Raw genomic sequence first — 27159 nt, 5'->3', positions numbered from 1 at the left:
ATGGGCGCTGCCGCGGCGGCGGCGGCCAATGGGAGCGGCGGCGGCGGCGCGGCCCCGGCGCCCCCCGCCCCCGCCTCCCCTTTAGAGGCGCGGCGGGCGGGCCGGCGGCCCAGAGCCGCGCCGCGCCGCTCCGCACCGGCACCGCACCCCCCCCTCCCTCCTCCTCCTTCCCCCCCCATCCCCCCGGCCCGCCAACGGCCCCGGCCCCGCCGCGCGCATGGGGGCCGCCGCGCTCGGCCCCACATAACGGGGGGTGCCCTGCCCCGCCGCCCCGCGCCGCGCCATGCCGGCCGAGCCCCCCCGACCCGCGCCGCCGCCGCCGCCCCTGCGCGCCGCCGCCCGCCGCAAGCGGCTCGCCGAGGTGAGGGGCAGTATGGCCCGGCGGGCCGCAGGGGGACTCCTCCCGTTGGGGGGTCCCCGGGGTGGGCTCGGGGCGGGGGGAGGCTCCGCGGGGCGGGGGGGAGGTTTCGGGGGCTGCAGCGGGGCTTCAGGGCCCCCCGACGGGGGGACCTCGGGTCTGTGGAGGAGCCCGAGGCTCCCCGAGGGGAGGTTGGGGGTCTGCGGGGGGGCTGGCCGCTCTCCCGGCCGAGGCGTGGGGTCTGCAGAGCTGCTTTAGGGTCGCCAGCAGCCTGGGGACCGACCCTCTCTTCCCTGCCGGGGGCTGCTATTCTTCCCCCCCTCCCCCCCCCCCCCCGATGTCGCTGCTTGCTGCCCCGTGGGTGCTACCTCGGGTTTGGGGGGAGCTGGGCAAAGCAGCAGGGCTGGGAGCTGGCCCCGCTGCCAGCCCCGCGGCGACGCAGGGGTCCCCGCGTCCCCCAGGCTGCTGGGGACATGCTGCCCCACGCAGGGGCTCCAGGGCCGGCGGCGGGGCAGGCTGTGGGGTCCCCCCCGAGCGGGCAGGGCTGTCCCCTTTGCTCCGAGCCTGATCCTTGCCCTCTCCGCAGGGCAGGGCCGCGGGCCAGAAGGCCCCGCTGTGGCTGCGAGCCCGCTTTCAGATGCTGCTCTTCGCCCTGGGCTGCCGGATCCAGCGACACTGCGGGAAGGTGCTCTTCGTGGGGCTGCTGGTGTTCGGGGCGCTGGCCGTCGGGCTCCGGGTAGCCTCCATCGAGACCGACATAGAGCACCTCTGGGTGGAAGGTAAGCACGGAGGGGGGAGCGCACGGGAGCGGGTGTCCCCCGGCAGCCTCGAGAGCCGCCTCGGGAGCGCCCTTCGGCCACAGCTGGCCAGCGCGGAGCCCCGGCCTGGCTCCTGACTTTGTCCTCCCATCCCGCCGGCGCGTGGCTCCAGGCGCAGAGGTGCCCATCCCTCCCCAGCTGCTGGTCGCGCCTGACGAGCCTTCGCTACCTTAAAATCCTCCAGCTGCTCCTGGGAGGCAGGTGACAGCTCGAGAAGGGCGCGCGGGTTGTCCGTGCGTGGGGACGCCGTCCGCAGGGGCTGGTGGCGACGCGACGGTGGAGGTCTCCCGTGGGCGGGTAGTCAGGGCGCGTGGTGCTGCGTGCGGACCAGTGTGCGGTGACCCCCTGTGTGGGCGGACACCCGCGAAGGTGCAGCTGTGTCCCCGCGCAGGTAGAGGTGCGCCGTGGGTGGCAGCGCGTGCGCGCTTGTGCGTGGCGGGGACGGCAGGCGCTGCTGGGTGAATGTGTGCGTCTCCACGTGTGATTTTTGCTCCTTCCCGGTGAGAGCGGCATAGCTTTTGCTGCGGGGACCCTGCTCGATTATCGGTAGGGGAACCCTCCGTGGCCCTTCCCAGCCCTGTGCTGGGGGGGGCAGAGAGCCGTACCTCCGCGGGGCTGTCAGTTAAAAGCCTGGCACAGGTCGCATACTCCTGCCAAGAGGCGAAAAAGGAGTCTGCTTAGAGCACAAACAGCCAACAGGCAGGGTCAGACAGGAGCAAATCCTCATTTCCTAGTGGAAACATTTGATAAAAACGATTCCTTTGTTATTAATAAGTTCAGCACGGATTTTCTCTCCCCTCTCTGCTGCCGTCTCGTCAGATGGCAGCGTTTTCCAGTGCTGGGATTTAGTTTTCCTTCGCCTCCCTCCTGCTTGGGAACTTTCCGCTCCCGACGGTCAGGGCGAGGAGCGCCCTGCGTCGCCTCCGCTCTCGGGCTCCGGCTCTCTCCTGCCGCGGGGTCGGGCTGGGCTTTCCCACCCCAGGGTCTGCGCCGGAGCCGGCGGGGTGCTGTGCAGGGGCAGATGTTGCTCAGCGGAGGGGTGTCAGCCATCTTTGTGCGGGAGCGCTGCCTCCTCCCCCACGCCCTGCTCCCTGTGTGGTCCTCAGCTACTCTTGGATTTGGTTCAACAATAGAAGCAACTTTGCTCTCCCACCCCCTTTTTTTTATTTATTTAAAAAAAAAAAAAAGGGCCCTGCGTTCCCTCACTGCTCGCACACACATGCATGCACGCATCCATGCCTAGGAATGCCAGGGCAGTCCCCACCTGCTCCCCACCCCAGGAGGGGTGTTTGCCCCCCACCCACATTGTCTCCATCCCCCGTTTGCTCCGCAACACGTAGCGTAGAAGCCCAGTGATACCTCCCGGTCCAAGCAGAGCCACCTGAACGGTGGCCGCTGGAGGAAGGAAGCATTCCCTCTCTGTGTTTTCCTTGCTCCAGCTCACAGCTCTGGCTCCACTGTATTTCTTTATTGTCGTTTTGGGGTTGGTGGGGGTGACCCCAGCCCTTGCCGCACTTGCAAGGGATTGGTGTTTAATGTAAATACAGCCAGAGCAGGGAAACAGTTGTAATTGCGCCTGTTGTGATGAGAAAGAGGGGCTCGTGGCACGTTGGGGTGGAGAGCAGTATGGGGAAGGGGCCAAGGCTGGGCGTGGGGATGGCTGGGCAAAGCAAGGCTGGAAGTGCCTGAATGCCTGATTTTTCTTGCAGACCCACTCTGCTCTCTGCCACGCTTCCCTGCTCGCATGGGCACGGGAAGGAGGGACTCTGGCTGCCGTTAGCACGATATTCCCATGGCACAGCACCATATGTGCAATGGGGAGACTGTGCAGCCTCTCTGAGAAACTGGCTCTTATGGCCAGGGCATCTTTCTGGACATCAGGAGCCCAGCCCAGCTGGGTTTTTGCCCCCTGCCCTGCATGCTGCTGACCTGGGCTGTCCTGCCCCTTCTCAGCCAATGGGAGTGCTGGGGTACGCACGCAGCCCCCTCTCTTGGACATCGACTTCCCTGCAGACCCGCCTGGCAGAGCAGTGCCTGGGGCTGGGGAGGGCTTGTGATGCTGCAGCCGCATGGTGTTGGCAGCGCTCTGCAGGGTGTGGGCTCTGCCCTGAGGAGCTGTGTGTGTGGTGGTGGGGGGGGGGGGAAGAGTGGGACAAGCCCCTCCATGGCTGGTGATTTTAGTCCTGGAGGGTCCCTGATGGGCTTGCGTAGGTCAAGATGTGGAAGGAAGGACCTGCTGGTTTCTAGTGGCTCCTCCAGTCCCATGTAGCAGCTCTGGGGTTGCCTCCCTTCCGCATAACTATTCATGGGTAACTGCCTCTTCCCTGCCAGATCCTCATCACTAGCTTTTGCTGCTACATTTTCTGGGGAGATCAAAGCATCCCTTGGTGTCCTTGGGTCCCTCCCTGATCTCTGGACCCTTGTCCTGTTGCAGTGGGCAAGTGTGTTATTTGGGGACGGGAGGACCTGGTTGCACTAGGCTGTCCTGGGGAACAGGACGATTTTCCAAATCATGTGGTTGGATCCTGAGCATCTCAGCTTCTGGATTTTTCTCAGCTACCCCTTTCTCCTATCCCTTGGTGTGTAGCATGGTGCTTGGTGTGCATGTTGTCCCGTCACTTCAGTGACGGACTGCAGCAGGTCTGGTACTGCCATGTCGGGTCCAAGCAACACAGACCTTGGGACTGCACTGGGCCCACTCAGGCCTTGCCTGCTGACTGGCAAATTTGGGGTCCCCCATTACCCCCCAGTCAGCTGGGCCCCCAAAGCTTTGGAAAGCCCAGGGGCACTGGAGGACCCTGGCTCCAGACCTCTCTGGGTATGAGTGGGGAGATGTTTGCAGCAGTGCGGTCCGTCCCAGCCCTGAGACAGTGCTGTGGGGTGTCAAAGGGGCAGGGTATATGCACCAGGGAGTCCTGTCCCATCCCACCAAGCCCATCACTCCTGAGCCAAGAGATCCCTGCTGACCCTCTAGCTTGGAGGCAGGAGGCCTCCAATAACCTTTTGAAGCCAGTCTGTACCTACACACCCGCCTCTGTCTAGACACTGAGGGATGTGGGTTGGTGGTGCTCCAACATAAAACATCTCGCCCAGGTGAGAACCCAACCCTGCAGGAGTTGAGTTTGATCCCATGCTGACTGCCCCTGCCGCAGGATGAGTGGGTACTGGGAGGATGGGTCCAGTCCTCCTGGAGCCAGGGACCAAGCAGGCACTGGTGGGCCGGGATGGGAGCAATTCCCATCGGGAACTGGTGCCCCGCAGAAGAGTAGAGGGGCTGCCCTGCTTTGCCCTCATGCAGCAGGCTCTGCGCTGATGCTCAGAGCAGCGTTTCAGCCGTTCAGTGGGGGAGTTTGAGCCTGGATGGGGTTGCAGCCTGGGTCGTTGAAGGAAAGCATGGGATCCCCTGTCCTGACTCAGGGGGAGGCCCCAACCCAGTGTGCCCCTGCTGTCTCCTGTGGGTTGGGATCTGGCTGGGGGGTGCTGGCTGCGCCACTGGGTTACTGCCTGACCCACATCCATGCCTGTGAGATGGAAGGAGGCCGTGTCACCCCATAAATTGGACTCGACTGTGGAAATGTTCAATTAGGCTCCTCCAAAGCAATTAGCCACTCAGAGACTTTGAAATCCCGGCTAGCTGCTAGTGTTGAGTTACCTCTAGACACCTGGCAGCTGTTCCTGGCTCTCCCAGGGTGTTTGCAGGGCCAAGGGGCCGGGGCAGCGAGCTCCGGGGAGGGCAGAGCCCTGGGTGGTGAATGGGCCTGCCTGATTTATAGTGCCGAGGGCTGGTTCAAAGGAAGGCCGGGTTAATTCCTAACCGGAACAGCCCAGCACCCTGTGCAGCCGTTGCACTCTCAAAGAGCTGCCGATTCTCCCTGGAGAAGACCCCGTTCGTCTTCTGGAGGGGTCAGCGATACCCTGAATGCACTGGGGAGAGGGGGAGGCCGTGAGGGCCAAAAGCCTACGTTTGGTAGGGGGCAAAGGGAATTTCTTGCCCCGCTGGAGCATGTTGCAGATTTTCCTCCCTTGGCAATAGCTTTTGTCCTCCCTTGACCTCAGTGTTTGGACTTGGTGGGAGGCGTCCCTCTCCCCAGCACCCTGGGGTGCAGCCTAGGGGCTTCCCCTAGCACAGGGGCAAACAGGAGATGAGCCCCAGCCTGGCCCCTGGGAGCTTGTCTGGCAAGAAGGGAGATGGCTTGCTCCATCTTTGCAAAGAGAGGGGGATGGAGAGCAGAAAGCCACAAAGAAAAACCGTGGATGAAGATCAAACGCCCTCCCCTCCCTGCCCTGCCTTTGCCCCCAGCAGCCTTGAGGGAGACCATCTGCGTGGACCCTGGTCCCCAGCCCATGTGGGACCCACAAGGGGCTGTGGAGGGGGGACCACAGGGACAGGGGCCGTGGGAGAGAACAGGGTGCTGTGGCCATTTCTGGGTGGGCACGAGGAGAGGTGGGTGGTCTTGTCGCTGCCACCGGGTGGGTTTTGTGGGGGGGGGAGCTGTTGGCGTCAGGGCTGGGAAGGGACCCAGGGCTGGGGAGCTGTGCGGGACTGGAGCTGGCCCTGCTCCTGCGTGTGGGGCTGGGATGGATGCTTGGGGGCTGGGGCAGCGAAACACCAGCCCTGGCTCCGGGAGCTGCTGTGAGCCGGCCTCATGCCCGAGGGGTGGTTTCCAGCCCTGCCACGTCCCCGGATGGGCATCCTGTTGGGATGGGGCCCCAGGTGCAGTGACACAGGGTGGGAAGGGGCCGCTCGGGGTCCCCAGTGCTGCCGTAGGGGCCCTTCTGGCTTGGCCCAGCGGGACCTTTGTTTGAGGACCCTGCAATCCTTTTTCTCACTCTTTTTGGGGGGAGTTGGGGGGGGGCTGAGGCACATCCCAAATCTCGAGGGGCTCGAAGAAGCAAGAGGCAGCCAGGGCGTTGCTGCGACGGGGCACTGAGTTCTCTGCGCGCACCGCCTGCCCCGTTATCCTAAAAATCTGCTTTGTTTGCTTGCTTCGCTTTGACGTTTGCTCCAAAGCACCTTCTCTCCCGCAACCTCAGCTGGCTCTGAAAGGACCTTTCTTCTCGGAGACTAGCTGGGGCTTGCTGGAGAGCCAGCCTTCCCAAAGATGGGGAGCAGGCGCGTTGCCTTTATTTATCTTTGGGAGGAGAGTGAGAAATCTCTCTTGCTTTTCCCTTCCTTGACAGCTTGGTCGGCTTTTCGGGCTGGAAAATTTTGCTAATTAACCAAAAAGACTGGGAGAGTTTTTTCAGATGGCTGTGGCTTATCTGCATGTATCCATTTTGCTTTGCTTTTTAACTTACTTCTCTTTTTCTTTTTTTAGAAAGTTTTTTTTTTATTTGCTTAGATATATACATAGATTTTTTTGGGGGGGGGGATTCTCTGTGTTTTAAATGTTATTTGGCGGCTGGGGTGGGGGGGGGCAACGCGAGGGACTGAGAAGAGGGTTTTATTATCTGCCTCTCCCTCGGGCCTGGAAAAGTGGTCTGAGTTCAAAAAATTCATTTCTTGCCTGAATGAAGCCAGCAATGTGGAAAAATTTCACCATTCAGAGCGGGATGAATGTATGTTTCAACCACACATTAAGTGACATTAGCAAGCAGTGGAGTGCCTAATGTGGCCATTTTTCACAGCAGCCAACAGAGGGGGTGATTAGCATAATTAGTACAGGCAGCCCTATACATATGGAAATGGCAAATGCCTAAATGCCAACACCAGTGGAAATTTATGTCAATGCTGACAGGAGTCTTAGCGGTGAATAGTTCCCAACTGAATCTCCTCTCCCCCTTTTTCGGGGGTCGCGCTGTCCCCTCGGTCCCGGCCGAGGCGGTGTGGGCTCCTCGGCGGCTCCTTGCCCCCCCCCCCCCCCCCCCCCCGGGCCGCACTGGGAACCGGCGCTTTGGGATTTGGGGTAATAAAGACATTAATTTAGCTCCACCATAAACAAAGGCCGGACCGGGGCTGGCGGATCGGGAGCAGGCCTCAAACGGGGCCTTTTCAGGCCTTTCCGTCGCTGGCTTTTTGAAGGCGAGCCCTCTTTTTTTTGGCCATGTTTATTTAGAAAAGGCGTTGGGAGAGCGCTTTTGTTGGGCTGGGTTTGTTAGAGAACAACCCCCGGGAGACGCCAAGGGAGCGACAAACCCCCATTCATCGGTGCTGCCGGGGACACCCATCTGCCACCCCCCTGGGGCCGGGGCCCGGAGCCCCCCGTCTCGCGCCCGGCCCCGCACCGCTGCCCTGAATAGGGCCCGCTGGACGTGTTTTGACAGGACGGGGCTGCGGAGGCTTTTCACGAGGCTGGCGGTAGCAGCCGGGACAGGTAAAAATGGCTCTTTTAGCATGCCCTCAGCGAGACTTCCTCCAGAGCAGCATGGGTCCTTTCACAGGCTCCCTAATCCAGCTAATCCGCCCCACAACACTTTGAAGGTGGCCTCTGGCTTGCGTGCCGATCAGCGCGGGGGAAGCGGCCGGCCGCGAGACGCGGAGGGCGGCTGCGGGGCGTCCCCCGCCGCAGAGGGACGCGGCACCCCCTCCTCTGCCCTCCCTCCTGGTGCCGCCGTCCATCCGTGGCCCCCGAGGGCTTCAGCCGCGCAGGGACGCGCCTGTCCCCACCACGCGCAGTGCCTGCACGGCCCGGTGCTTGCGAGCCTGGGCGCCCACTGTCGCAGCCCACACCAAGCTCCCGTGAGGACGGCTTTTCCTAGGAGATCTCAGCGCAGCTTTCCACCCCGGCTGGGGTCTCACGTGCCGGTCTCGGAGCTGCCCAGCCTCGGCGGGTTGTGGCGGGGTGTTGCGGGGTGGAGAGGGGGCTGTTCCCTGGAGAGACCCTGTGACCCCCCGGGGCTGAGCCAGCTCCCCGTTGACCCTGTGTCGGACGTGCTGGCAGACCCGTGCGCCACCCCGGTCCAGGACTCGGCGTGTTTGTCACCGCATCCTGGAGTCCCATCCAGGGAGGCGGGAGGCCGGGCCTGGGTTTGAGGTCAAGCGGGGAGGTGAACCCAGGCGTCCTGGCCCTCTGCACCCTGGCTCCTAGCTACTCCGTCAAGGCTGGGCCACTTGAGCGGTGACAGCTCCTAGCAGATGGGCATCTTGGGCGCTGCTGAGCAGTGGCACCAGCATTGACCATGGCCTTCATCCTCGCCAGGGGCCGCAGGCCCTTCCCCGCAGCAGGACGTTTCTTTCTCGTTTCTTCCCTTGCGGCATCTCCCACAGAGCCAGGCAGGAAGCCCCCTGCGCTTGCCTGCAGCCCCTTTGGCTTTGCTTGTGGTGGAGAAGAGCTCAGTGTGGGGGTGGCAGCCTGTCCCGATCCACTGCCCTCGTGGTGCTGCCTGGGCATGCTGCCCCAACCCATGGGCACCTTGGGGCTGCACGGGGACAGGGCCACCTGTTGTCCTGGGTAAGCATGGCAGGATGCCTTCCTGATGTGGCTGTTTTCTGGGGGGATGAGCAGCATGCTGGGGGCAGCTAAGCCTAGCCATCCCCCCCACCTGGGTGTCCGATGTGACCTAACACTGGTTCCTCCATCCTCAAATCCTCTGTGCTGAGTCTCAGGGGTGCTCGCCCCCCTGACCCAGGGTGGGATGTTGGGGAGGAACTTGAGGCCAAGTGACCATGAGGGAGGTGTGGGGTGAGCTTGGCCCAAGCCCCTTCCTGGGCAGGGGCAATGCCACCCCCCTGCAAAGGGGTTGGGGCAATGGGGGCTAGTGGTCAGCGCTCTGCCTGGGGGCCACCTGGGCTGCAAGCAGGAGCAAACCCTTCCCCTCAGCCCTCAGTCCTCGGTGCCAGGCTGGGGGTGCTGCGATGCCAGCACCCACTGGGGCAGGCAATGGCACAAGATGGTCCCATGGGGGCAAGGGCGAACCAGCTGCAGCCCTGGGCTCTGAGGGAAGAGGCCATGTGTGCTCTGCCAGGAGGATTTGGGGAGCTGTGGTGGTGGGGGCAGCTCAGGCAGGGTGGCCAGGAAGGGGGCAGGGAGGCTCCTGCCCTGCTCTGTAATTTTGCAGCGGATGCCATAATTATGGGGAAGGTTGCCGAGGCATGGCCCGCGGGTGGGAGGCAGCCGCCCGCCTGCACGGCCACCCTCGTTGCCAGCGACCCCACAGCGCTGCTGCCCCCTCCCTGGCACTGGCACCTATGGGAGGGGGCCCTGTAGGGCCCCCCACATCTGTGGTGGGAGCCCCCTGTACAACCCAGGCATTTGGGCACATGGGTGGACTTGGGGTCCCCTCCCCTCATCCAGCTCATGCTGCTGCTTGCTTATACCCAGTAACCCTCCCCCCAGCCCCAAAATCCCCATCCAGCAGGTCAGTGGTACCCAGAACTGGCATCCAACCTGCAGAGGATGCTTCCTTCTACAAGGCAGCGCCACCTCCAAGCACCGTCCTGTCCTGTCCTGGCCGTGGCCACGGGGTGGTCGGAGGGGGCTGGGGCAGCCCTGGGCAGCAGAGCCTGGCACGGAGAGCTGGGGGTCCCATAGCCCCGTGCAGGGGCAGAGGGTGCTGGAAGGGCGAAGCCAGCCCCCGCCAGGGAGCCGAGGCGGGTTGTTAATAAGCAGGACCAGGCGTTTGATTGGAACCAGAGGGCCCTTTGCATGAAAAAGCCAAGGGCTCCTTTTGTTAATTGGAGTAAAAAAGAATTTACATACAGTTCCTCATTAACGTGTTCATTGTTGCTATCATGGCGACTTCCCCAGCACCCCGGCCCCCTCCCCTCGCCTTCGGGACCACGGAGCCGGGAACGGCGGGGGGCGCGCGGGGGAGGCTGCACGCGGGCCGGCTCCGTGCCGCGTGGGGCGTCTCGCCCCGTTCCCAGCCTGGGGCCCCGGGCCGGCCCGGCCGGCGGGCGTGCGCCCGTTTGAAGTGTCCTTGGCAGGCCCTGTGTGCGCTGCCTTGTCTTTTCATGTTGCTCTTTGGTTAATTAGGGTGTTGGAATTTGAGGCTTCCTCACTGCCTTTGAAGCTTGCAGACGGCTCACAGTGCCCTGTTCCAAATTAACACTAATTACAAGGGACGGCTTTTTATTTTCTTTTTTTTTTTTTTTAATTTTTCAGGGGGCTTCTTTCCCCCTCTGTGCTTGCAGATGTGCAGTTATTCCTGCAGCCGTGCTTGGTGGTACGCGGAGACGCCCGCTGGAAAGCCAGGGCTGCCTCGCACAGCAGGATGCGTCCCATTCCTCCCCCCGAGAGCAGCAGCGGTGCTGGGCACCCATCCCCCTGCCCCCCTACTCGTGTCCACCGTCTGTCTGCCTGTGCGGGTTCTGCGTGGGTGGTGCAGCTGAGATCAGAGCAGCTCGGTGCACCTCTTGCCCGACCTCCCAGACTGCCGGGAAGGGGCCGGGTCCTCCTCTGACACCCACCCTGCCTTGTGTCCTCGTCCCCTTGCCCCAGGCACCAACATCCCCTATGAGACACACACACAAAGGCCATGTCCGTGTCCCCCCCGGCCCTGGCACAACCTCCATCGCAACTGGCATCTGATGGACACCAGCTGCTCCCTCCCCAGCCCAGCCAGGAACAATAAAGCCCCCCCACCCCCACCTCTGAAAAAAGAAAAAAACCATATAATAAGTCATTAAAAGGGAAGATTCTGCTGCTTATTTGTGGTCTTGCTTTGGCCTCCTCTGCGCTGGCCAGTGGCCAGGCCCGCCGGGGCCCTGGCTTCTTGCTGAGGGAGTGTCCCAGCGCAGAGGAATCCTGCTCCATCCTCTGTCTCCCCAGCACCGCGCGGTGCCTCCTTCCTGCCCCGCAGTCCCGAGGGAGCTGGGCAGGAATCGGCGTCCCTCAGGGGAGAGCCACTTCAGGACATGCCCTGATGCTGGGCTTTTTGAGTTCCTCCAGGTGCCCAGCCTGCGGGGTGGGGTGGCTGCATACAGCGCCTGGTACCCCCCGGGGTGTCTGCAGCAGGCAGCACTGGGATGGGGGGACTGTGATACGGGATCACCCTCTTGGAGGGGGTGTGTGGGTAGGCTGGGAGCAGGGCGGCCTCGTGGGTGCAGCTTGTGCCTCTTGGGGTCTGCCTCTGCCTCCTAGCTTCTTCGGTGAGCTGGGCTGAGTTGTGCGTCCCCTCTTTGCTGCACCAGTCAGGGATGGGAACCCCTTGTTTGATGGGAACAAGGAGGACAGCTGTCCCTGGGATGCTACTCATGTCTCCATCCCCTGGAGCAGCCCAGCTCCTCCATGAAAAGAGCCAAGAGGAGTTTGATCTAAAACCCCAGACTTTCCCCCCAACCGTGTTGGAGGGGAGTGGATTTCTCTTCTGTGCTGAAGCAGCTGCAAATAAAGTCAGCGACTTCGCCCGGAAATGTCGGCCCTGCTGTGTGCAGAGCTCTTGCGCTGCCTTTGAGGAACAAGCTGGCAGTTCTGGACATATTGCAAAGCCTTGGCGCGAGCAGGGAGGGCCAGGGTCGGCACAGCCTCAAGGGGCTGCAACTCACGCGGTTGCGGTGAGCTGGGATCAGAACTGGCCGGCATTGAGATGGGTCCCTGCGCAACATGGGGGCTTGTCCCTGGCATGCATCCCCTATGGGATCCGGGGATGGCAGGTGGCCCAGGCCATGGGTGGGCTCGCAGGGCTGCAGAGCCAGGGGCTGGGCGAGCAGCTGAGGCCAGCAAGATCTCCTGGGGCTGTGAGATCCTGATGGTGCTTTGCAGGGTCTGTGGGAGCTATTGGGGCGAAGACACTGCTCTCGGCTTTTTGGGAGATGCCAAAGGGACGTGGAGCTCCCTGAAGCCTTTTCCCTACCCTGCTTGTCTCCTTGCCTGTCTCCAAATGCCTCCTAGGGCAGCCTCCATCTGCACGGGTTTCATGCTCCCTGGAGAGCTGAGTCTGACTGTCCCCAGCTTCATCATTGCACCCACTAGGGCAGCTTGGCCAAAATGCTACCCACCCGAGGATGCCGGGGGGGTTTATGGGGCAAATGCAGCAGGGATGAGCTGGGAGGGTCCCTGGTTTTGCTTGCCTGTGTCAGGAGCTGGTTGTGTCTTGCTGCGGTGCATGGGTGGGAGCGAGGAGTGGACCGGATGTGTGTGCTATTCGCCATGTCAGCTGTCTGCGGGGTTTTCCAGGGGAAACCAAAGCCAACGAGCCTCTCTGGGACTGGAAACATCTGTGTCAGCAGAAAGGGGGGATTCCTGGCCCAGCGTGGGCCATGGGATAAGCTCTTGGGGAGGCAGGTTGCTGGTACTGCCCCGTACCACAGGGTCTCACAGGGTGCAAGCTCCTGGAGGATGCAGCAGTTGGGATATCATGTGGCAAGAAGTTCCCTGGATTAATGCAGCACCGTGTAATGATGCATGGCCTTATTCCTGCCCCACTTTCCCTGTGCATCCTTGCAGCAGCATGACGGGCAAGGTGGGTTGTAGGCTCTGTGGTCTCAGTGCTCACAGGGTGCCACGTGTTTCCCTCTGCAGCGGGCAGCCGTGTCAGCCAGGAGCTCCGTTACACAAAGGAGAAGCTGGGTGAAGAGTCCGTCTACACATCCCAAATGTTGATCCAGACCCCAAAGCAGGAAGGCGAGAACATCCTGACGCAGGAGGCCCTACAGCTCCACCTCGAGGCTGCTCTGGCGGCCAGCAAAGTGCAAGTCTCGCTGTACGGAAAGTGAGTCTGGCTCCGGGGACAGGAAGCCCCGCCGTGCCTCACTCCCCGCCTTGTTGTGCCCTGGATGCCCCATGACCTCTCTCAGGATGGAGCCCATCCTCAAATATCTCTTTTACCTCTCCAGATCATGGGATTTGAACAAGATCTGCTACAAGTCAGGCGTCCCCATTATCGAGAATGGCATGATCGAGAGGGTAAGTCCAGGGTACGGCATGGCAACTGGGACACCCCAGGCTCATGGCTGGATTGACAGGGGCATTTGCACCATGAGAAATTCCTGCACAGAGATCTCTCTCCTGGGAAATGGGCACTGGATGGGCCACAACTGGGTTGGGGACTTTTTTGCCTCAGATGAAGGCATGAGCCAAGAGGAAACATGTCGTTATGGGAGGGTGCCACCCGGCGGGAACTGTGGATAGCAGGAGATGGACAGGGAGGCTCTTGGGCGAGGGCAGTTCTGGGGGCCTGGTACATCCCTGCCAACCCCTCACTTCTTTTTCACCCCACAGATGATTGAGAAGCTATTCCCCTGCGTGATCCTGACACCGCTGGACTGCTTCTGGGAAGGGTCCAAGCTGCAGGGAGGCTCAGCGTATCTCCCGTGAGTGTGTGGGGGCTGTGTCAGGGTGTGAGGGAGTCAGGACACCGCACAGGGCTGTGTAAGGCCAGGAGATTGGAGCAGGAGGCTGTGGGCACAGTGGCTAGCAAAGACCTGGGCTTTCCAGCCCTCCCCTGTGCAGCCAGGCTCTGCCATCCTCATGACAGAGCGGTTCTGAGGTCTCTCCACTGTCTTGCTTGTTCTGCTAAGCCCCAGAAGGGTCCTAGGAGCACTGTCTTACCACTGTCACCCGCCCTGCTGGGTCAGCTCCAGGGGACAGGTCCTCTGTCCCTGTCTACAGGGCCTTAGTGGCAGGGGTAGAGCTGCAACGATGCAGCAGACGGCTGCGGCCCACAGGCAGAGGCTTGTGCACAGCCTGCCCAGCCCTGCTTTGCCACACTGGGCCATGGCACAAGCCATGTTCAGAGACACAGGGACAGAAAGGCAGTGGAGCCGTGGCTGTGCCACATGCAGGTGTCTGGGGGCTGCTCCCTCCTTGCTCAACACCCCCCGCACTTTGCAGGGCTGTGACGATGGGGAGGGAGCCGTGACACCCTGCGCTCCTGAGCTGCACCCATAGTCGTGTGCTGAGGGGCTTGGAGTCACCCAGGCTGGCCAGGAGCTAGGGGCAGAGCTGAGATTTCCCTGCAGCAAGCACCACTCTTGCCATGGCCAGCTGAGCCCCAGGGCTGGAGGAAGTTCCCTTGGCTGGCTCCCCACGCCGCGCCAGCCCATAATTGTGTTTCTGTGGGGCTGGGGAGCCTGCGGGCCGGGAGGAGGGGAGCCCGCACATTCTTTCTGTTTACAAGTGTGTTTGTCCGGGAGAGACCGGGGAGACTTGTGCATTGTCAGCAAACGGCAGCCTCATGTATTCTCATGCTAATGCTACTTTGAAAGCTGCCAGTTGCCAAACAGATGAAATAGTGGCGTTATTCAGGCTGCTGTGGGATGGGAGGAGGGGGAAGGGGCCTCAGTAGGCCCAGCCAGAACTGGGGGACCAGCTTTGTCCCCTCAGACCTTGAGCTCCCTCCATCGCAGCCTGGCCAGACTGGGGAGAAGCCTGGACCGGGAGTGAACAGGGCTGGCGTGGCCATGCCAAGTGGGACATTTGCAGCCCTGTCTGCCTGGGGCCTGGTCACGGCAGCATCCCCAGCTCCGGCAGCATCCCCAGCTCCGGTATCCGCCTGACTGGGTGACACCCAGAGCCAGCGACAGGACCCACCTTCCCTCCACACCCGGGCAAGTCGGCACCCAAAGGGGCACCCCTTGGCCAAGCCAACCACTGGGGCTGTGCCGGCCAGCCCAGGGGGCTCTTTTCCCCCCTTTTAACACCAAAGGGTGAGCAGGGCGGGAGCTGGGAGAACAAAGAGCAGCAATCTATGGAAAGACAAAAGGATTTGCCCTGGCTCAGTGAAGCAAGCGAAAGCAGATAAAAGGGGCTCTCTTTGGAAGCAGCAGCAGCTCCGGTTGGTATGTGGGAATCTCAGAGCGCCCGGCTCCAGCCCAGCCAGCCTTCATGAATTATTAGATTGCATTTCTCCCCAGAGCCCACACTCACTTGGGGCTTTTTCTTCCCCTCTTTGGAGCTTTGGGCTGGGTTTGTTGGCTTTTTTGTCTCTTTTTTCTCTTAAAAAGAGGCCGAGTGAGGCTGGGAGATGGCAGTGGGAAGTGTGGCTGTGCTAGAGCCACTGTTGGCCCAAGAGCTGGGCATCCCAGTATGCCACTCTGCTGCAGAGCTGGCAGCCCCTCATCCTGCTCCATTCCCTAATTTCCCAAGTCTGGGACAGAGATATCTCGAGCAGAGCATCCCGCAAAGGCAACAGAAAAGCCCCTTCTGCCGCGGTCCCTAAGTCTTGTGGGTGCTTACTGAGCCCCCAAGGACCTGGTACTGGACATTGCTGACCCTCAGGCTTGTCTCAGTGACCTGCTGAGGAGGATGCTCTGGGAGCAGGCAGGACTTTGCTGCGTGCCGGGACCCGTGCTCGCCAACTGGCTGGGCTGACGGAGATCCCTCCCAGCAGATGCCTCTGGTTTGGTGGCGACCTGGGTGTGTATCTGCATCTCTCTAGCCCTGTGCTGAGGCAGAGGGGCTGGGTGGGCTGCACCTGGATCCCTGGGACCCATGCCAGCCACCCTGCCCCACAGAGTACCCAGCATGGGCACACAGGGAAACCGAGGCCAGCATTTGGCACAGGCACAGAGCCACGTGTGGTGTGGCAGAGCAGTGCAAAGCACCTTGACAAGCCCCCAGGGCATATCTCTGCCTTCTTTTCATCTCAAGCCCCAGAGCTGCAGGGTGAACGAGAACCTACTCCTGAGCACCAAAACAGCCAGCTTGGGCAGTGGGATGGGGCTGGAAAGGCTGGGTGGGGAGGAGACACCAGGAGCCCTTGTGTGCCTGCTCCCCTCTATCAAGATGTTAGCCTGCGGGCAGTAATCGGCCTGACTGCTCGCACAAAGCAGGGCCGGGCGGCCGGGCGCGCGGGGCCAGCTCTCTGCCCTTTGTCACAGCGTAACAGGATCAGGCACGCTACTTGACTCGGGGCACGGCCTGCTGCGCTGTGCAGCCCTGCGCTGGGGCACGAGGGATGCTGCAGGCAGCCCCAGGAAGGGGACATGCTGGGGGCTGACACTGCTCTCCTGCATCCTCGCAGCCTGGCTAGCCCTGCCTTTAAGGGCACCCCCAGGGCTGTCTGGGTGCCAACAGCCGAGCGTGCATGCCAGCCCCACAGCATGGCACGATCCCAGGCGTGCAGTGGGGTCTTGGTGGCAGTCCCTGGTGTGGGTTTCAGCGTCCCCCATAACTCCCATGCTGCTTTTTCCACAGGGGCCGCCCGGATATCCAGTGGAGCAACCTGGACCCTCTGCAGTTGATGGAGGAGCTGGGGCAGTTCACATCCCTGGAAGGCTTCAAAGAGCTGCTGGACAAGGCGGAGGTGGGGCAGGCTTACATGGAGCGGCCCTGCCTTGACCCCCGAGACCCCCAGTGCCCCACCAGCGCCCCCAACAAGCAGAGCCAACAGGTGGGTCACAGCCCGCAAGGACCAGAATGGGTGCGGGTCCATGGGTGTTGCTGCTCTCGTGGCCACCCTCTTGCCCCCTGGCTCATGCTGGGGTTCCCACATAACTTACACAGCCTCCTCTCTGCCTGCAGAGCCCTGACATCCCAGCTGAGCTCTCTGGGGGGTGCCACGGCTTCTCCAGGAAGTTCATGCGCTGGCAGGAGGAGTTGATTTTAGGCGGCACGACCAAAGACTCCCAGGGCAAGTTACTAAGGTGAGAGCCATTGGGATGCTGCAGGGTGGGCATTCACCCAGGCAGCAGTTTATCCAGCAGCTGATCCCTGCCGAGCACTTACCTGTGAGACACTTTGGGACAGTGTCCCCTCATCCAGGGCCCAAGGGACCCTGCCCCAGCTGTAGGAGAGGTTGTGGACCTGTGTGAGGTCCCTGCAGCTCCTGTCTGGGAGCTGCAGAGCATGGGCGGAGGGAGAGGGAGTGTGTGTGGGGCTGGCAAGCAGGGCAGTGTGTTGGAGGAAGGCTGGGGGAGAAAGGGATCAGGACTCCTGGGCTTTGGCAGATCGGAGCGAAGGATGAGTGACCACACTCCTGGGTCTCTGGCCAGTTCTGGCTGAAAAGATTGTGCAACGGGAGGAGGGGCTGTGCGGGAAATCGTGGCTCCTCCATGGCTCAGCGCTGCGAGAAGAGTGAGATCCACGGCTGAGGGTGGGTGTCAGGACCCCTGGATTCACTCCCCATTTCCATTTTGGGGATGGGAGCCACAAGGGTGAGGGGGGACCCCGCTGCCACAGCAGGGGTGCCACAGCTGGTCCCAGCAGGTTGTGTGCATGTCCCCCAGCGCTGAGGCCCTGCAGACCATGTTCCTCCTCATGAGCCCTCGGCAGCTGTTTGAGCACTTCAAGGACGACTATGAGATCCATGACATCAGCTGGAGCGAGGAGAAGGCGAGTGCCATCCTGGAGGCCTGGCAGAGGAAATTCGTTGAGGTAGGCACTGGGGCTGGCACTCAGCCTCCATGCAGGGCTGCGCAGGGGTTACCCTGCACACAGCATTCCCCCCCCTGCACCCAGCCTTCAAATGGCTGCTGATCCTAGTGCCACTCTCTCCTAGTCTTCCATTGCCCAGAGAGTCATGGGTACCTGGTGGCCCTTGGAGGTGACGTTTACCCACCCGGGTGGCTCTTGGGATGGGCATGTGAGGGACTGGGGGGCCTGGCCTGTGTAACGGGGTATGTGTCTGCCAGCTGGCACAGGACTCCATCCCGCCCAACGCCACGCAAAACGTCCACGCTTTCTCCACCACCACACTCAACGACATCATGAAATCCTTCTCCGATGTCAGTGCCATCCGGGTGGCTGGAGGCTATCTCCTTATGGTGAGTATCCCCCTCTCTCTCCAACTCCTGCCATCCATCCCTCGCCCCCATGTCCCCACTAACCTTCTGCCCTCTTCCAGCTGGCCTATGCCTGCGTCACTATGCTGCGATGGGATTGCTCCAAGTCCCAAGGGGCTGTGGGCCTGGCTGGGGTCCTGCTTGTGGCTCTCTCCGTGGCCTCAGGCCTGGGACTTTGCTCTCTGCTCGGCATCTCCTTCAACGCGGCCACCACGCAGGTATATGCTTGAGGAGGTGCTGGGTACCATGGGGCGGGCAGGGATCTGCCCTCAGGCTGTGGGGTGTGAGGTGTCTGCGTCCCCTCTCCTCTCTGGCGGTGGCTGTGTCCCCATGCTGACGCCGGCTGCTCTCTGGCAGGTCCTGCCATTCCTGGCCCTTGGCATCGGTGTGGACGACATGTTCCTCTTGGCTCATGCCTTCACCGAGACCAGCCCACACATCCCCTTCAAGGTGAGTGCTGCACCCTGCCCTGGGACTCCCCATCTCCCCCCAGCACCCTGTGGCCCTTCTTGTCACTGTGCCTCTCTGTTCCTTCCAGGAGCGGACAGGCGAGTGCCTGAAGCGCACGGGGACCAGCGTGGCTCTCACCTCTGTCAGCAACATGATTGCCTTCTTCATGGCGGCCTTGGTGCCCATCCCTGCCCTGCGCGCCTTCTCCCTCCAGGTACAGCCTCATGCCATGCTCCTGCCTGGGTCTCTCTCTGGGGAGCAGAGACTCTCCCTGGGGGTGGGAGGGGGTGGTTGCATCCTGTTCTGATGTGTCTCTCCATCCGCAGGCTGCAGTGGTGGTTGTGTTCAACTTTGCTATGGTGCTGTTCATCTTCCCGGCCATCCTGAGCCTGGACCTGCATCGCCGGGAGAAGCGCCGCCTCGACATCCTCTGCTGCTTCTACAGGTACTGTCTGCCTCCCACTGGGAACTGGGCACAGGGGCACGCCTAGGCTTGGGCAGAGGATGGATCTGACCCTCGTATCCCTCTCTAGAAGTGGTCACATGGGACAGCCCAGCAAATTTCCCTTAACATCTTCTCTTTTCCCTTCTTTTCTCTCTTCTCCCTTCCCTTCTTTGCCCACAGCCCTTGTTCCTCACGGGTCATCCAGATCCAGCCCCAGGAGTTTGCAGATGCCAACGACAACCATGCCTCCCACCCATCCCCCTATGGGCACCCTGGCATGGCCACCAGCACCCAGATCACCACCACTGTGCAGGCCTTCACCCAGTGTGACTCCTCGGGCCACCACATTGTCACTGTCCTACCGCCCACCTCGCAGGTTTGCACTTCACCGGCAGTGCTCCTGCCCCCCGCTGACCCACTGGGCTCGCAGGTCTTCACCCCGTCCAGCTCCACACGGGACCTGCTGGCCCAGCTGGACGAGGCCAAGGGCAGGCGGGAGTGTGTGCCCCTGCCCTTCTGCCGCTGGAGCCTCTCTGACTTCGCCCGGGAGAAGTACGCCCCACTCCTGCTGCAAACCCAGACCAAGGTGAGGTGGGGGGCGATTCTGGCTATGCAGTGCGAGGGGATTGGTGGTCTGGGCACCGTGTTTGACCTACTGTCCCTGCAGGCCGTGGTGGTGGTGCTGTTCCTGGCGCTGCTGGGACTGAGTCTCTACGGCACCACCATGGTACATGACGGGCTGTACCTGACGGACATTGTGCCACGGGACACCAAGGCTCATGCCTTCATCTCAGCCCAGTTCAAGTACTTCTCCTTCTACAATATGTTCATCGTCACCAAGGGTGGCTTTCACTACCCTGGGGCCCAGGCTGCCCTGCTTAGCCTGCACCAGGCCTTCAGCACGGTCAAGTATGTGGTGCGTGAGGGCAACCACGACCTGCCCAAGATGTGGCTGCACTACTTCCAGGACTGGCTGCGAGGTGAGGGACACCTCTTTCCTTCCTCTCCATGTCCTCCCCTGCCCCGGGACCTCTCCCCAGCCTACACACTGCCCACCTGCACAGGTACAGCTTCCCCACTATGTGGCAGCCTCTAGGAGCCCCCAAGGGTGGGAAGTCCCACAGTTCCTGCAGGCCCAGCAATGCCAAGTCAAGACCTGGGTGTCTCTGCGTGACTGTTTTGCTGGCATTGCACTCCCTGGGGTGCATTGGGGGGGGCTCTGCAGGGCTCTGGTCCCCAAGAGACGCTCACATCCCATGCTGTATCCCCAGGGCTCCAGGCCACCTTCGACAGGGACTGGCAAGCCGGGCGCATCACCCATGACAGCTACCGCAATGGCTCTGAGGATGGGGTGCTGGCATACAAGCTCCTAATCCAGACTGGCAACAAGAAGGAGCCCTTCAACTTCAACCAGGTGCGTGGGGGTGGGACTGGCACAGACAGGGGGTAGGCTCAGCCTCTCTCCAGGATGGGGGTTGCAGGCTGCCGTACTGTGGCACGATTGGGCTGGGAACAGAGCCGCATAGCTGGGCTGTGCCTTGTTGTGCCATGCCCACTGCTCCGTTCATGCCTGGTCCTGCTCTCTCCCCGTAGCTGACCACACGGCGGCTGGTAGATGAAAACGGCATCATTCCGCCCGACACCTTCTACATCTGCCTGACAGTGTGGGCCAGCAACGACCCCCTGGGCTTTGCCGCCTCCCAGGCCAACTTCTATCCCCCGCCACCCGAGTGGATCCACGACAAGTACGACACCACGGGCGAGAACCTGCGAAGTGAGTGGCACGTGGCGGGGTCCCCTCCTACCCCCAAGCATCCCCCTGCAGAGAAATCCTCTGTCCCCACACCTTTTCTGCCCCACAAACAGGAGAAACCCTCCTGCTCCCTGCATCCCTTAACCCATGAGCATTCCCCCACAGAGAAAACACTCCACTGTTGGTCCCACATTCATCCCCCTGCAGAGAAAACCCCTGCTACCTGCACCTCCTGACACTCTGAGCATCCCCCCACACGAGGAGCATCCCACTGCAGAGCCCCCCTTGCCCATGCCCTCATGCTGCCTATGATCTCCTCCCCAGTCCCAGCAGCCCAGCCACTGGAGTTTGCCCAGTTCCCCTTCTACCTGAGTGGGCTGCGTCGCACAGCCGACTTTGTGGAGGCGATTGAGAGTGTGCGGGCCATCTGCCGGGAGGCTGCCGAACGCCACGGGGTGCTGAGCTACCCAAGTGGGTACCCTTTCCTCTTCTGGGAGCAGTACATCGGCCTGCGCCACTGGTTCCTGCTGGCCATCAGCATCCTGCTGGCTTGCACCTTCCTCGTTTGTGCCCTGCTCCTGCTCAACCCCTGGACGGCTGGCATCATCGTGAGTACGCGCCCTGCCACCTTCCCACCAGATGGGGACGGGCCAGCCCTGCTCCCCTCCTGCCGGATGGCCCTGGGTGCCTGCTTCATCTGGAGGCGATGGGCAGGTGGCCGGCTACACTCTATATGGATGGGACAGGGGCTTGGGGACATGCCATATGGTAGAGGTGGGGGACACCCCTATGGAGGAGGCAGTAGGTGGGGATGCCCATATGGAGGGATCTGGGAAATGCCATGTAGAAGGAGCAGTAGGTTGGGAACACTCTATATGGTGGGATCCAGGACACCCATATGGAGGGAACTGCGGGTTGCTGACACCCTATTTGGAAGCGGCAGCGGGTTAGGAACGGCCCATACGTGGGTCAGGTCTTGGGGGCACTTTGTGTAGAGGGGATGGGGACCACCCCCTATTATAGAGGGGAACAGAGGGACACCCCAAAAGGAGGGGAAAGGGGCAATGGAGTGCGGATACCCTGTATGGAAGGGTAGGGACAGGGCTACCCATCAGGGCCACTCGCGCTGACCCCCAATGACCCCCAGGTCTCCATCCTGGCCATGATGGCAGTGGAGCTGTTCGGCATCATGGGGCTGATGGGCATCAAGCTGAGTGCCATCCCTGTGGTCATCCTCATCGCCTCGGTAGGCATCGGTGTGGAGTTCACCGTCCACGTGGCCCTGGTGAGTGAGTGCAGATCTGGCCCAGCTGTGGGGTACCCCACTAGCCATGTGTCAGGAGGGGACATGGCTGTGGCATGGGCAGCACGCCGGGATAAGCCCCACGTGACGCTCCGACCTTCTGCAGGGCTTCCTGACGGCCGTGGGGAGCAGGAACGTGCGCTCGGCCGCGGCACTGGAGCACACCTTCGCCCCTGTGATGGATGGTGCCGTCTCCACTCTCCTGGGTGTCCTCATGTTGGCTGGCTCTGAGTTTGACTTCATCATAAGGTGAGCACTGGCCTCCCTGTCAGCATACGGCAAGGTGGGGATGCCAGCTTGCTGCCACCCAAAAGCTTATGCAGAGGGGGCGATAAGCGAGGCAGCCCCCTTGGATGGCAATGGGGATGTAGGGCAGCTGGCGAGGATGTGCCCCTCCATGGGGTAGGGGATAGGCTGGTGGCCCTGTGCAGGGGGCTGTGCAACCGGAGGGGGGCGGCGATGGGCGTACCCCACTCTGGGAGGTCCAGGGAGGGGAAGGAAGTGAGGGGAAATGCAGCCTGCTGGGAAATACCATAAATATTCCCAGTGTAAACATTTCCCCTCGGCTGAGCGTGGGACAAACAGCTCGGGAGCCACTTTCCAGAGGACAGAGGGGGACCGCGAGGGTGCTGACTTGCTCCCGCATAGGGCTTGGGGGAGCGAGGGGTTCCCCAGCAGGAACGGGGCTGGGTGTGTGGCTGCTGGACATTTTTTGAGGTGGGATGGGGTTCATGGGCAGCAGTGCCGCCTCACCCCCCTCTGCCCATGGTCCACGCAGGTACTTCTTTGCGGTTCTCACCATCCTGACACTGCTGGGGCTGCTCAATGGGCTGGTGCTGCTGCCTGTCCTGCTCTCTGTCATCGGGCCTCCCCCTGAGGTACAAGACCCCCATCCCGCTTCTCCCCATCCCTCCCTCACCCCACACCTGCCTCATCCTGTCCTCCATTGCCCCATCTCTCTGTCACACTATACGCACCTCTATTCATCCCCCGTTTCCCCTGACCCCGCCTCACCTTGTAGCCCCTTCACCCTATACCATCCCTTCCTTACCCGATCCTAACCTTGCCCTCTATCCTGTAGCCACCTCACACCATCTTTCACCCCATAACATCCTGGCTTCACTCCATCCCCACCTCACCCTGTCCTTTCTTTGCCCCATATCCAGCTCGCCCCAGACTCCTTTCACTCCATCCCTGCTTCACCCTGTATCCACTTCACCCCATCTCTCCCTCACCCTGAACAGCCCTTGCCCCATCCCCACTTCACCCCACATTCCCCTTGCCCCATCCCCACCTTGCTCCATCCCTGTCCCACACTCCCCTTACCCTGTGGTCACCCACTTCCTGCACGTCCCTGGGTCGCCTGACACTGTCCCCTCTCTCTGCAGACATCCCCCGCAGATAACAGTGCCTGCCTGCCCCCACCGGAGCCGGTGCCCCCGTGCCTTGGCCCCCGGGGGCTGTACATCCGGCGTGCCCCAGCCTGGCCCGCCACCTTCATTGACGCCTCGGACACAGAGCTGGGTGGCCCTCAGGCTCCCTGCGACCGCAGCGCCTTCGTCGTGCCCCCCGCCCCAGCACACATCCTCCTGGAGGCCGGCAAGGACCCCAGCTTCCCCCGCATCACTGTGAGTATTGCTCCATGCCCACTCCAACGCTCCCCGACACCCGTGGGCTTCGGGCATCTCTAAGGGCTGCCAGCTCTGCAGTGGTGGCCTCAGCAGGGGGGATCAGGACTCTTGGGTCCTCTCGGTGGCTCTGCAGGGGAGTGAGGTTTAATGGTTATAGCAGGAGGCTTGCTCCGTTCCTGTGCCTCCCATCCCTCTGCGAGGGGATCCCTGCCTGGCACGGATCCCGCTCACGCGCGTCTCCCCACCAGGTGCTGAAGCCCTACAAGGACAGCCCGGAGGTATCGGGGAAGAAGGAGCCACCTGGCCCGCAGCAGGTGCCCCCGCTGCCCTTCGGGGAGCCATGCCCTGTGCCACCCAGAGACTACCCGCACTCGGCAGTGCTGCAGCCAGGGCAGCCCTGCTCGCCGGGTGCACGGCCTGCCCCGCACAGAGCTCCCCGGCCCTCGCGGGCTGCCCTGCCTGCCTACAGCGCCCACGTGCAGGGGCCAGCCGGCAGCTACGCCACCGTCACGGCCACTGCTTCAGTGACAGTAGCCCTGCACCCTACACTGCCCGGCTCCTACCCCAGCTTCGGTCCCGAGGGCTTCGCCAGCGGTGAGACAGACGGCCTAGAGGAGCCTGGCGTGCCTGCTTCCGGGGGCACCGCTGTGCCCAACGCCTTCGAGCTGCAGAGCCTGGGCTGCCACGGGGCAGGCACGAGGCGCTAGGTGAGTAGGAGTTGGGGACGTGCGTACCCTTCCCCTTCCCTCTCCCTCCCGGAGCCCAGCAGCGCGGCTGGTGCCCGTAGCCAAATACCCAAGAGGTGCTAACTGCCCCAGCACCTCTCGCCGGCACAGACGCTGCTGTGGGCCTGTGCACGGCTGCTTCATGATGCAGAGCCATGCACGGGATGGGTTTAGAGGGACCTGGCTGACCTTGCGCTCTGTCTTTCCACAGGTTGCTGGCTTGCAGATGGCACCGATGTGCCAGCTCGTGGGCAGAGCATCTTCCCCAGCGCCAGCGGGGCACAGGCCTGGGGCCAGAGGGTGCAGAGCAAGGTCGCCTGCATCGTGCTGCTAGTCGCTGGAGCGGTGATGTCCCGATCTTGGCCCCACGCCGTCACGCTGGCCCCTGCGTCCCCCCTGAAGGGACTCGCCGGGGCAGCGGGGCAGGCTGGCGTTTCTATGCAAGCTGTGTGCAGGCCACGCTGTGCCCGCGTGCCCCCCCACCCGGGGCTGTGCCGACAGCACCGCGTCTCCCCCCAGGGCTTGGGATTTGCCTGCCCCAGGCCTGTTGCCCCCCAGAAATGGAAGCACTAACCCCCTCCTCTGTTTCTGGAGCTGTTGGCAAGGCGGGCTCTGTGCCCAGCCCTCTGCCGTGCCAACTCCCCCCTTGTGGGGGTCACTGCCTGCTCCCCGTCACCTCCTCCGGGGACCCCCCCCCCACCCATGTCATGTACTGGGGTGCCCAGATGGGGAGCCCCCGGTGCCCACGTTCCCGAAAGGGGGCAGCCCCAGAGCCGGCCAAGCCCTGGGGTGCCGTGGGTAAGGCCCGGGGTGGGCACCCCCCACCTTTATTTATTGCAAAGGGAAACTATCTATAGAGAGATATATATTTTTAAGCTTATTTTAAAAGATTTATTTCTCAGCCTGAGGTCTCGCCCGGCTGCCCAGGGTGCCAAGCAGCGAGGGGACAAGCCCTTTGCTTGGTGTAGGACTGCCCGCCAGAGGCAGTGCGGGCTGGCGGTGAGAGCCCGGGGCAGGGATGCTGGGCGGCCGCGGGCAAGTCACTCCCCTCTGATGCCCTACCCTGTGCCTCAGTTTCCCCATTGGCGAGCTTGTCAGGGATGGAGATGGGTGACACACTGTGGAGCGAGGGAGCCTGTTGCTCCCACCAAACAGGCAGGGTTTGGGGGGGGGGGGGGTCCTTGGTGCAGTCCTTGCTGTGTCAAGCCCCAGCGCCATCCCATGTTCACAGACCCTTGTGCAAGCACACATGCCTTGCCCTAGTGAACGCCGTGCTGGTGCACACGCGTGCACTGGCACACAGTCACGCTGGCGCACACCTTTGCAATGGGCAGATCTAGCTGGAAAAGCCCATTTCTAACTGTCCCCGTGCAACACAGCCGTCCTCCCGACCAGCCCTGCTACGGGCAGAGCTAGGCGCTGTCCCCCTCTCCGTCCCCGTCCCAAGCACCGTCCCGCGCCAGTACCCAGCACTTTAACTCCAGTGGTATTTGCTGTGCCCGCGGCCCCAGCCACCCAGGCCCCCAGACACTGCCACTGAGCTGGGGTGGCCCCGGGGACCCCGTCCCCGTGCCAGGCGTGGGCACGGCGGGCAGCCCTCCCTCCCTCCCCCCCCCCACGCCACCTAAGTTATTTATATCAAAGAGAGCAAAGGTTTATTTTTGTAGTTTGTACAGGCGGTAGTGGGGACTGAAGGTTTATTTTTAAAGAGTAAATATATATTATATATAAATTACTTGCTGTGTCTGGCCCGGTCTCCTGGGGGGATGGCACAGCTCTGTGTGTGTACGCTGTGCGCAGAGTGACCCTGAGTGCACGATGTGCAGCCATGCCTGCGGGCTGCGTGTGACAAAGCTGCATGCGCACAGGGTGCCTGTATGTGACACAGCCACGTGTGCACGGTGTGTGTGAGACCCAGCGACGCGTGCGGTGGGCTTGGGGGGGGGGGTGCAAGGGGTGGGTGACACAGAGCTGTGTGTGTATGCATGTATGCAGTGGTGGGTGGGTGGGTGTGCACGCGCGCACTGTGGAGGGGTGCGTGTAGCAGGGGAGCGTGCGCCCACCGTCAAGGCTGGCATCTGGTGCAGGGTGCCAGCGGGGTCCTGGCAGCCCCAGGGGGACACCCCAGGGTGTCAGAGGAGCTGCAGGGATGATGCTTGCTTCTCTCATCTGCTGTCCAGCTGCTCCACCCCAGGGGCAGCCGTGTTTTGGACACAGCTGCAATTACCAGCCCCGAGTCCTGCCCGTGTCCAGGCTGCACTCCCCAGTCCCGGGCAGACGCAGCCTCTTTGTCAAGGGAAACTGAGGCACACACCAGCAGCAGTGCTGCAGTGCCCAAACCCCTTGCTCCTTGGCTGATCCCCCCTGCTGGGGGTGGCTCTTGGTGGCAGGGCAGCTTTTGCAGCCCAGGTGATGCCCAGCGAGGAGAGTGGCACAGGGTGCTGGGCACAGGGTGCTGGCACCCGCTCCCTGCAGGTGCTCTGCTCCTGGCTGCTGTCGCCCAGCTCCTCTGCATGGCGAAGGGCTGGGCCCACAGACCCCCTCCCCCTGCCACGGTGGTTCACTGGGCTCAGGGTGGGCTGGGGGTGTGTGTGTGTGTGGGGGGGGTCACTGATGTCAGTCACTGGCGCTCGGTGAGTGCATTGGGGCCGGGGGGGGTCTGCCCTCCCACATGCCCCTTCCCTGCACAGCCCCTGCATCTCCTGCACCATGAGCATAGGGCTGGGGGGGGGAGGGGGGGGTGTCCCCCCCACATGCCAAGCCCCTTCCCCTCATGCAGCCTGGCCCCACATTGTCCTGGCTTTGGGGGCCGGGGGGGGGGGGGTCCATGCTCCTTCCCCAGGCCTGTGGCAGCCCGGCCGGGGGTGCCTGCGCTCGCTGCCTCATGTACCGCAGGGCAGCTGCCGTGGGAGGGCAGCACGGCCCTGGCAAAGGCCCTGCTGGGTGCTGATCAGAGGGGCTGGGACATTTGGGGGAGGGGTGGGTTCACCCAATGCCCCAGAATGTCCCAGGCCCACAGGGGACCCTGCAGCCCCACCGCCCTCTGGGATCACCATGCATGCACCCCCCCCCC

General features: G+C 62.4%; 1 protein-coding gene across 1 annotated transcript; it reads left to right on the top strand.

Moving 5' to 3' along the window:
* Positions 1–27157, top strand: PTCH2 (patched 2). The gene is given in 25 exon segments (XM_068952940.1): positions 1–270; positions 272–361; positions 945–1137; positions 12579–12768; positions 12893–12962; positions 13278–13369; positions 16194–16389; positions 16521–16642; positions 17225–17372; positions 17630–17761; positions 17842–17997; positions 18137–18229; positions 18318–18443; positions 18556–18674; positions 18855–19260; positions 19342–19654; positions 19946–20088; positions 20268–20448; positions 20752–21035; positions 21575–21712; positions 21837–21979; positions 22509–22608; positions 23119–23358; positions 23610–24068; positions 24298–27157. Coding segments are annotated over 24 exon segments (4404 nt in total). The 3' UTR covers positions 24298–27157.
* The last annotated feature ends 2 nt before the right edge of the window (positions 27158–27159 follow it).

Source organism: Struthio camelus, chromosome 8, assembly GCF_040807025.1.
Source record: "Struthio camelus isolate bStrCam1 chromosome 8, bStrCam1.hap1, whole genome shotgun sequence".
NCBI lineage: Eukaryota > Metazoa > Chordata > Aves > Struthioniformes > Struthionidae > Struthio > Struthio camelus.
Note: the sequence above shows the minus strand (reverse complement) of the source record. Positions and strands in the feature narration are given on the sequence as shown.